At 39.4% G+C, this 10,403-nt stretch overlaps 1 protein-coding gene across 2 annotated transcripts in view; it reads left to right on the top strand.

Moving 5' to 3' along the window:
* The first annotated feature begins 141 nt into the window (after positions 1–141).
* LOC121665606 (uncharacterized oxidoreductase ZK1290.5-like) overlaps positions 142–10,403 on the top strand; it is a 45,767-nt gene continuing 35,505 nt past the window's right edge. For both annotated transcript variants that reach the window (XM_042030018.1, XM_042030019.1), the window contains exon 1: positions 142–246. In XM_042030018.1, the coding sequence (XP_041885952.1) occupies positions 162–246 (85 nt within the window). In that variant the 5' untranslated portion in view covers positions 142–161. The remainder of the gene's footprint in view (positions 247–10,403) is intronic.

The following is a 10,403-nucleotide window of genomic DNA, read 5'->3' as shown; positions in this document are numbered from 1 at the left end:
GGCTCCCAGCTGCCCGTTCCCCGGCTCCCGGCTGCCCGTTTCCCGGCTGCCGACTCGCAGCTCCTCGTTTCCCGGCTCCTCTCGCCCGGCTCCCGGCTGCCCGCGGTGCCGTTGGGACGCAAGGGACGCCGGGAGTTGTAGTCTTGGGCCGCAGAGAGGCCATGGCGGTGGCGGACCGGCCAGGGGCGGGTAGTGTCCCCGTGGTACCAGTCACCAGTGGCCACAGCATCCCGGTGCTGGGGCTCGGTAAGTGGCGGCGGGCCCGCCCAGAGCCCGCCTCCCTGCCAGAGGCGTTGTGAGAGGACGGGGGTCACCCCGGGGCCCGGCCCGGCCAGGCCGGCTCGGCAGGTTCGGCGCTGCCTTTGGCCCGCAGCCGGACTCGCCCCAGGGCAGCCCGGACCGGAGCCTCCTGCCGAGCTGCCCGCGCTGAGCCTGGTGCTCCTCCAAGAGCCCCTGCGCTGCCCGGTGAGGCTTCGTGCTCCTGCCAAATGCGACCAGCTAGGCCTGCTGGGGAGCGGTGTGCTCCCAGCACCACTGCACCGCTCCCCTCCCACCTGGCCCGGGGCGATGTGCGGTGGTTTGGGTGTGTTTTCTTACGAGGCTTGGGAGCAGACTTTTCTTTAGAGCAGACTCTCATGATAGAATTAACCTTATTGCACCTGTTGGACTGAGAGCCTGTGTAGGAATCTCAGCATCTGTGAGGCACAAGGGAATGGTGGTTGATGATGAAGGATACTTGATGCAGCTGTCTCTTAGTCACTATGTAGTGAGCAAAACGGCTTATGTTGTTCAAAAATTACTATTTTTTTCCCCTTTTGCTGTTTTTTGGTTGGTTGGTCGGTTTGGTTTGGGTTTTTTTGAGGGGTTGGTTGGTTATTTTAATCTGTAACACTTACTGCCAATTTACTTTTCTTGGAGACTTTTTATAAAAATAATAATAAAAAAATGATGTACATAGTCTGTTTTAGAGAATGGACTTGGTTGTCTTATGTCTATTGTTTCAGTATATGCTGAACTGTGCTTCAGACTGTCTACAGAACCACCTTTTTTATCGAGGATGTAATGCATTTCTTGGGTTATGGGAAGAATAAACTGGCTAGAAAGTAGACATGCAGAAAGACTCCTTTGTACTCTCCACCCAATAGCTGCTCCCTGTCCTTTTGCTGTGTTGGAAAGTCCTGAGCAGCCTGTTGTTAAGCCTGAATTCATACCACAGTAAATGGATAGTGGCATACAGGAAAATCAAGTTGAATTTTTCTGGCCCAGTAACTTCTGCCAGGTATGGCTTTCAAGGAGCTTCTCTTGGTTTTCAAGGAGCTTCTCGTGACTTACAGTGGTGGTGTTGTCATGAACAGGATTTGGTTCTTTGATTTCACCTACCTATTCTTGTCTTGCTAGAGGAACACTTTACATAGTGCTTTATATATTCTGCAGATCTTTGACAATTATGTAACAGACAGGAACCAGTCAGGTCATTTTAAGGAGTCCTTGATATACACTGCAAAATGCTGAGAATTTAAGAAAAGAACAGAGAAAAAAAAGTTGAAGACTCGCCACGCTTGCATTTGTGGTCAAGCTGTAAATACCACAATATGCAGCCCAACACAATGGGATCTTTATGGTAGTTATTCTCACTTAACTGCTCTTTTCCACATTAATGGCTTATTTTTGTTACAGTCTCACTGCATTAACTAATATTTGCAGTGCAAAAGATTTACTCAGATATGAAGTAGAGGAGAACTTTCTTAAATGAGAATGCATTTTCTGCAAGGCCATTTTCTGTAGGATTTAAGATTTGTTTGTCCTTTCTTATCCCTCTAAACATGCAGACCTAATTGTTATCTGATCCCTCAAAGACAACTTTAATAGTCACAGATGTTGCCTCTGTTGCTAGATAATCTTTCTAAAAGCTTCAGAGAGATAAATATGCTAAATATGCATAAAGATGGTTCCAGCTCTCCAGTTGTGCCACCTGGAAGGCAGCTCAGATAGCTATGCAAGTTATTCTAAAGTGATGAAACCCCTTTTGTGGTATCTGAGAGCCAAATTAGGAGACAGCTAATGCACATCTTGGCCAGAACACGTTGCTCAAAAGGGTGCAACAACACCCTGGAATAGCATTCTATCAAAAATATTTCTTCTTCCTGTTCAAGCTTCAGTTATCAAAAGGTATTTGTGATGGTGGTTTTATGCTTTGGGTTTTTTTGTAAAAATGGGTTTCCATGCCACAGCTTATTTGTCATTTGCATAGAAGTTCAGTAAGTTGGTCCAGGTTTGATGCAAAAGGGGAGATGAGGGGAAGGAGGTTAAGTCTTTCATTAGGTTACCATTCTCTTTCTGGGGTTCCGTGCTCTTACATAAACTGTTCTTAGTGATGAGGATCCATTTCCATTAAAATCTCTAGTGAGAAAGATGAATTTTTTTTACACCAGAGAAGGCCATGGAGTGTGCAAAATTTGTGTTCTATCTGAAGGATTACTTTGAATAGCATGCTGAATTCTGTACGTGCAAAATTTCCTATCTACTTAGATGCATATTCATAGTGTCTTGTGTCTGGCAAAAAGACCAGTCTGCTAACAATGGTAAAACACACTGACTTTTCTAAGACACAAAGCAATTGTTATAAGGCAGCTCACTTTTATGTTAGAAATATATTGTATAGCTAACATTTTAATTAACAAATAAAAACAATATGCACCTTGTTTATTGTATGATTATGAAAACTGCTGGTAACTTTATATTTCATATGGTTTAATGCTAACAGTTGTGTTAGCCAACATTATTCATGTGCAGAGGGTCAGGCATGTTTATGGTCAATTTTCATTACAAAGGCTGCTTTCTACTGGAGTAGGCTTAAGTCTAAAATGAATTGGCATTTTGGCCCTAATGCTTGTCTCGAGTGTAAATCTATGCCCTCGAGAGTGCATTACCTCATAGTGGCTTTAGATTGCTTTTGAAAAAGGATACATTCACTATCTTGCTAACAAGATAGTTTGTAAGACCTTATTAGTGTTTTAGAAGTGCATGGCAAATAACTGATATAAAACGTGACACTGTTTAAAAGTTACAGATATAGTTACACTTTTTCATAGGAGCTACATGTGTCTGAGAATCTGCTGGTGAGACTTTGTACTATAGTAGAAAACTATATTCTTTCAATTTCTTAACTGCAGAATAGTTGGTGCTTATCTAAAGGAGCATCCTCAAAAACGTATCACTTGTCAAAATGGTACACACAGTATCATCCTTGCCAGGTTTTGGAAGAAAAATGCGTAATTTGAACTGCTCATGCTTACTTCTGTTAAGTAGGAAGCTCTCACTTAGAAAGTTGTCACTTCCTTTTTTTGTGAGTCTGAGGAGTGAAAATGCCACTCTCTAAAGCATTTGATTATAATTCAGTAGCACAAGGGCTTTTCTTCCTGTAACTGAAATATTAGGACCTTTGTCAAGCTCATGTGCTGAATGGTTGACATCTCTTAAGGTTTTGGCACTTTCTGTTGAAATGCTCTTCATCCCCTTTATGTGGTAGTTATATTCCCATTAGAACAGGGTTTTGTGTGTTTCTTTGTGTTTGCTGTTTTGTTGGGGTTTTTTTAGGGATGGTAATAATTGCATTCAGGTGGGTTGGTCAAGTAGCCAGTGATTTCTTGGAAAGATGTGCTGGTGATACCAAAAATACATAGAATGTTTTTGTGTAAAGTTGCTTTCTATGTAATCTTTGGGGCAGCTAGAATTAACAACAACTTGATGAGATAAAAAATTCTCTAACGATACCCTCCTATGAAAGAATAAAATTAATTGCATGCTTGTTAGGGAAGGGGCATCAGGACAGGCAATTAATAAACAAAATAATCAAGTCTTTATACTCACCGTGCCTTGCTCATGTCACACACAGTGAATATTTTATCAGTAGTAATAATGGTCTGTACAGAACATCATTCAAGAATGCCCAGCACCATTATTGTAGGTACTGTAGCTGGGAAAGCAGTCAGGTACTGCTCTGGGCAGCTTCTGATCAAACAGCCAAAGCCTGGGGAGAAAGTAATACACACACACACACACACAGAGTCCTTCCAGACTCAAGGGAAACCATTAAAATATCTCTGGCCTCATTTCAGGGTGTTTGATAGATAACGTTCCTGATACTCTGCTGTACCCTTGTCTAAGTAAATAAACCGTAAAAGTAAGTTTTTACTGATTTTTAGTTTGCTGATTGCATTAAGACATTGCATCATTTGCATTGCAATCACTCAGGACTTCTTGTATTGTTCCCAGTTCTTTTCACAACAAATAGGCCTCCTGGCAAAAAGCACAGCATCAGATTGCTCCATTTTCATTGCATCAGGTTGTGTTGGTTTTTTTTTCCTCAAAATGCTACATAAATTTTAATCTTAATGCTGAGTGGAAATACTTTAACATTCCATTATGTTTACTAATCCACTAATTACCTACTTTTTAATTATTAATCCTAAAGTTGCTTATTTTCATTCTTAAACTTAGCTGTGGTCAAAAGAAGGCCCAGTCCTGCTGGACTGGAATAAAATTAGATTTTGCTTTTCAACTCAATGGCAGTAGAATCAAGCCTTCGCTTATTTTCTACTGTTACTGCCTTTTTTAGAATTCATGGCTCTTGTTTCTTCATGGCTTTGGTTCTTAAGGAAATTTATGGAACAGTGGTCCTGGTACCAAGACCTATGGCACTCCCTGCTATTAATCTTACCCTGTAATAAGAATTGGCTGTTTATTTCTTCCCTTTGTTTTATGTCTCAACCATTTTTTTTTTTATTCTCTTGGGGCTCTGCTTCTCACCCATGGTTACCAAGTTGCCTTAATAGCCTCTTGTGATGAACAAAATGCCACCTCTATAAATCTTTCTGTCTCAATTCATCCACTGTTTCGGTAGATCTGACCTTGAGAAGTTGTACTTGATCTTTGAGGGCCTCCAGATATTTAACTTCTCTCCTGTACAGAATGTGGCCATGTCCCAGGCAGCTGGGTGTTTGCAGACAGTGGAACAAAGCAGTGTCCTCTCCCAGCCTGACTAAACCTGGTGAGCTCCTACCTCCCTTGCTTTCTTCCAGCTTCACCTCCTTCCATCCTGGTGCTGTTTCATTCCTTAAAAAAACCTGAACACTGTACAAGTGTTGTTTTAAGGGGTACTAATAAATGCATCTGGGGAAAAATGCTGGGCCAACTTTTGCTTACATCAGAGTCTACAAGGTACAGAAATACGCTCTTTTTTTCTGATGGAAGTTGCTGCTTTGTCTCTGCTCTCTTGTACACCTATAAATCTATGAGGTCAGCTTTTTATATGTTTGCTGGGGATTTTACCTTATATTATGGCATACGAACTGTGATTTAATAGCAGAAAAATAGCTTCATTTCTCATGCTGGATTCTTTTTGGTAAACACTGTATTGCTGATATGATACAGATGAATTTTAGAGGTCCTTCACTAATTCTAAGTAATAATTTAGGTTTCTACCACTGTTTAATAATTAAGACTTTTACCAGTATAAGCAGAGGCACTTCATGTGTATGCTTTTAACTTTCCTGTTGCCATTAAGACTTTTAAATGTTACAAGCCTAATTGCCCAAGAGAAAAACAAATTATTTGTAAGCAATTTGAAATCAACAGAGAAGCAAGCTCCAGTATATATCATTTTTGTATTTCAGCATGGCTTTTTGGTGTAAAAAAATTATACCAAACTTTGTGGGGGGAAATAAAAGAAAGCTAAACTTTATCTTTCAACCTTCATATAGCAGATTTTAGTCATCATACCTTTTTTCTTTGCCAGAGCTTGCTAGCATAGTTTTGGCAGCATTGAATGGTGATGTCACATGCTACTTTAACCTGAATTGCAGTAGTTCCTCATGCCACCAAATGGGGAGAAAGGAGGTACTCATTCCTGAACTCTCTTCAGTTCTAACGTTTATGCAAAGTACAGCACAAAAAGTGATACAAAATCCTTGTTGTAGGGGAAGAAGGGAGAGAAAGGGGAAAGCCATCTTTGTGGCTTTGCACCAGTTTCATAACTTTAAGGTCTGTTTATTCTTTCTTAGTGCCTGAATGGAAGTGCTTTGCATTCTAATGCATAAAGTTCTAAGGCTGAATGTGCAGTGTGAGAGGAGGGGCTAGAGGAGATGTTATTTGTCTCAGAAACTTTTAGAAAATGCGTTTTAAATTGTTAAGATAAAATTTGCGGGGAAAAATAAGCGTTTAATCAGAAACATTCTTTATTGTTCAGCCTAGTTTGCACTAAGGGGAACTGGGTTGTTGCTGTCCTTGGAGCTCATGAAAGCAATTAGTTACCAGTGGGACATGGCAAGTCTCAGACCTCACACTGCCACGTGGTAGTGCAGGAGGAGGATCTGTCATGATTCACAATTACACTTTGCAAGTAAAGGGCACTGGTATGATGTCAGAAATTACCCATCAGCTTGAATTAGGATGTCACAATGGTAATTATTGTACATACATTTTCATTGTGTAAAGCTATGAGTCACTACAAATCACAATTCTCTTTATAATTTTTCCTATAATATTATCTTCACAGTGTTTTAACTGGCTTTGAATCATTGGTCTCATGTTCAACTACACTTAAATTTGCTGTCCCTCTACATAATTGTATGTTGATTATGCATAATTATAAATTATTAATATAATTTATTTTTAAGTCAGCCTTTCACAGGAGGAATGATTATGATAATGTTCTAATTAAGTACAGAATATGGGTTTAATATTTTATTTTCTTTTGATCATTCTTTTTTGTGAAAGTTTCATGCAGGAGAAAAGTATTGGGTTTATCTCATTTGTAGTATTTGTCTTATTTGTAAAGTATCTCCAAATGTCTAACGTTAGTTAATTAATGTCATCCTCATCAGGTAGAGCAGTCTAAGGACATAGTTGAAACAGAAAGGGAAATAATACTTTTGTTCAGTCTGTTTATTTGCTGTACATAGTACATATCCTATTAGTTATGAAGTTAAACGTTCTATCAAGGTACGGTAAGTATTGGAAGTAATTTCAATTGAGTTAAGAAAGAGAATAGAATGAAAATAATTTAAAACTGGTTCACACCAGCAATTCTTCGTGCACTATTAACTGCTAAGATCTAGTCACAAAACATTATTCTGAGGAGAAAAGGTTTAGTGAACCCTAGAAATTGGATTTGATTTATGCCAGAAAATCTGCCTTTTCACTGCTTGAGATTTCTATGGAAGGAAGCCACAGTCTTTTACCAAATGGTTTCTAAGGTAACATCTTATAGCAGAGCATCTGAAACCAATTTGGTTGTTAATGAGAAATAGTTCTCACGGTGGTGGGAAAGTGTGGAGTGAAAGAGAGGCTTCAAGATTTGGCAGTCTGTCTGTAAAGGCATTTAAATAAATGTGTGCTGCTGCTCTGCTTATGAAATTTCTACGTGAATTGCACATTCATAATTGCCTCTCAAATGTATAGGTCTCTTTTCAGATTTTATTGATAAGTTGTGCATGATTAAAATATTTGACTTCTACAGATGAATAATTTAAATATCTGGCACTTTTCCAGTGGAAATCTCTTTACTATTGCTGAAAAAATACTTGCATTTTTGGGGTGATAGTTATTTCTGCTGCCAGAAATACGTTAGTGAATTGGTGCCGTATCAGAGCAATAGCATCCCACTGATGTCAGATGCCACTTGCAGACTTTCTGGGATTGCTGTGAGACACTTTCTGAGAAGTTGCTCTTGAACCTACTTTCCTGTCTAAGGTTCTGAGGAGATAAATGGTGGGTCAGTGAACAGAAATGTGTGGTCATTTTAAAGTAGATGATCTGAATATCCTTTACAACCAGAGTCTCTTTGGGATGGAGGGAATAGAGTGCTTCTATCAACAATGGCTCATTGCTATTTCTTCCTTCCTCTCAGGAAGAGAGAAAACCAGCAATTCTGGCTTCCCTTTCCCTGGATACATAATAAACATGTAATGGCTCTCTCCTACCCTCTTTCCTTGAGGCAAGGTTGTATTCCTGCATTTTGTTTCTTGGTGCTTGTGTAGACTTGCCTGAGTAGAATTACGGAGTTTAAAATCGTGCTTGCTTACTTTTTTTCTTCTGTTACTGAATTCTGTTAGTGTGTTCTGAGTCGTACAGGGGAAAAGCAGTCCCAGAGTGACACCTTTGCACTAAGCAATGCATCATCTGTTTAGCAGACAAATAAGCAAACAAACAAAAGAATAAGAAAGAGAAGCATTGCCAAAGTAAAACTTACATACTAAAAAAAGTAAACCATTCATAATCCAAATAACTTTTACAGAAGCAGGAGAAACTTGCCTTAAATGACTGAGTTTTAGATAAACCTGTGTGCTGTTTTCATTCTGACCAGTTAGAGAACCATTGGTTATATAAGGGAGTGTGCTCAGTGTCTCTCTGTTATTGTTGATGGGGTCCTACCAGTTTTTCCAGAAGCCGATTGTGTCTATAGGCTCCATTCCCTCAGGAGTAGCTGCCCTGTTTTATATACACATTGGGTGCCAGTCTTGTACTCTGAATAAATTATCCAAGTTATTTTGTAAAAGTAATTGTTATTAAATTTGGATCTCTTGGCTTGAAATAGTCTCTAGTTGCCCCATGAAAATGGTAGAGTGTAGGAACTTCATAGCGAGGTTGACTTTGATTTCAGCTGCTGCAGAGGAAAACCCTACACTCCAGAAGAGAGGGGATGCTTGAATACTTTGTCCTGTGATGCTACATAGGATTTTCAGAGTAACTGACCCTGTTAAGATAAAACTGTGCCAAATAGTTTACTATGGCAGTAAGAACACCTGGGTTGTAGTGCTGTGGTGATAGAAAGTAAGTGTGACATTATCTGCTTGTCTGAGAGCAGCTGTAGGGATGGTGTTGGGGAATATAATAGAAAGAAAGGCTCCAGGAGACAAGTTCATGGAGAAGGTCTTTCTGATCGTTTGCTGATTGGCTGGGACACAGCCGTGATTTTATTTTTTTTTTAAATGTGAATAAAAGCATTTATTAAATCAAATTATTTAACTGTGGCTGCCAAGGGGGGAACTTGTTTTGCTCCATCCCTGGCCCAAAATTTAGTGGGTTTTCACCTCTGAGGAATTATTCAGGTTCATGAATAATTCTGAAACTGTACTCTCTCTTTTTGGCCATTTAACCATCTGAGTCAGCTTGTCAGACGATCCATATGAATACAAAATTAGGAGGAGGATGTAAGATGGACAGCAAGTAAGGATTGTCTGTCCTTGAGCCTTTCCATAGAAGAGGCATGTGGTTTTGTGAGTGGATTAGCAGTTAACCTTGAAATGTGTTATATGTTCATTTGCATTATGTATGGCCATTTTATGTTTTATCATCACATTTGCTCATAAGGTAATTAGGAAATCAAACTATATGAACACCAAAAAAAATCAATATATTCATAAGATGTTATATTGATGTAATGTTGAACTAGTAGAAATAAAACTAATAGAATGAGGTATGTCAAGCCTGTTATGGCATACAGTACCAAATATACACAATGAGTGTGTAAAAATTGATAAAAGGATGTTTGAGCTTTTGCTCTTACTTACTTGGAGATAAAAAAATCAGCAAGGAATGGGCATTTTTGCAGGTGTTTTCTTTGTCAACTCTTTTAATTTAGTACTGATGTCAGAAGATCATTAATCTCTGACATGATCTCTAATTATTCTGGCTGGGGTTTCACCAGCAGGAACTTGCCTAAGTGTTATTCCACTGAATTCAAGTCGCCAAAGTTATTCATATCACTGGACGTTTTTATATATGCAAATGAATAATCATTTCACATTTCATAAAGAACATGAAGACGTTTCTCCATAAAGGGAGGGAGAAAGCAGGGAGAGAAAGTAGATCCTGGTTCTTTTTGAAAAACTGTTGGTGCTTTGGATCTCTCTCTGTAGTTCTACAGCTTCGCGAGGGAGAACAGAAAGTTTAATGAGGCTGAGAGCTGAGCTGGTGCATAAATCTGAGAGGGGGGATAGCGGGTGGTTTGTTACTTGTTCTACATATTTGGTGGTGTCAGAGGTGGAGATGTTGCTGATTTTCTATTTTTGAGGGATTGGGGGAGGTGTTGCTGATTGGCATGTTGGGTTTTTGTCCCCTGTAGCAACTGCATTATGAAAAGGATTCTGCCTTTCTGATAATCTTTGTATCATTTTATGGGTTGTTCAGAGCATTTTCTCACTCCAGTTTTGATGGCAGTGTTCTTCAGGGTACCAACAAAGTGATGAGTAACTGTGACAAAATAACAGCGTAACTAATTAATCCTACTTTCCATGGATTTGTGTCCTCTGACCTATCCGTATTTTCACTGCAGTATCCTTGTCCCTTACAACCCCCAGTTTTTCACAAAATCCATAGGAATGTAATTGTCTTGCACATCT

Source organism: Corvus kubaryi, unplaced genomic scaffold (assembly GCF_017639235.1).
Source record: "Corvus kubaryi isolate FWS band 111438036 unplaced genomic scaffold, C.kubaryi_AGA036_p1.0 37334, whole genome shotgun sequence".
Classification (NCBI taxonomy): Eukaryota; Metazoa; Chordata; class Aves; order Passeriformes; family Corvidae; genus Corvus; species Corvus kubaryi.
The sequence above is the reverse complement of the archived record's forward strand: the minus strand, read 5'-3'. Positions and strand labels throughout refer to the sequence as shown.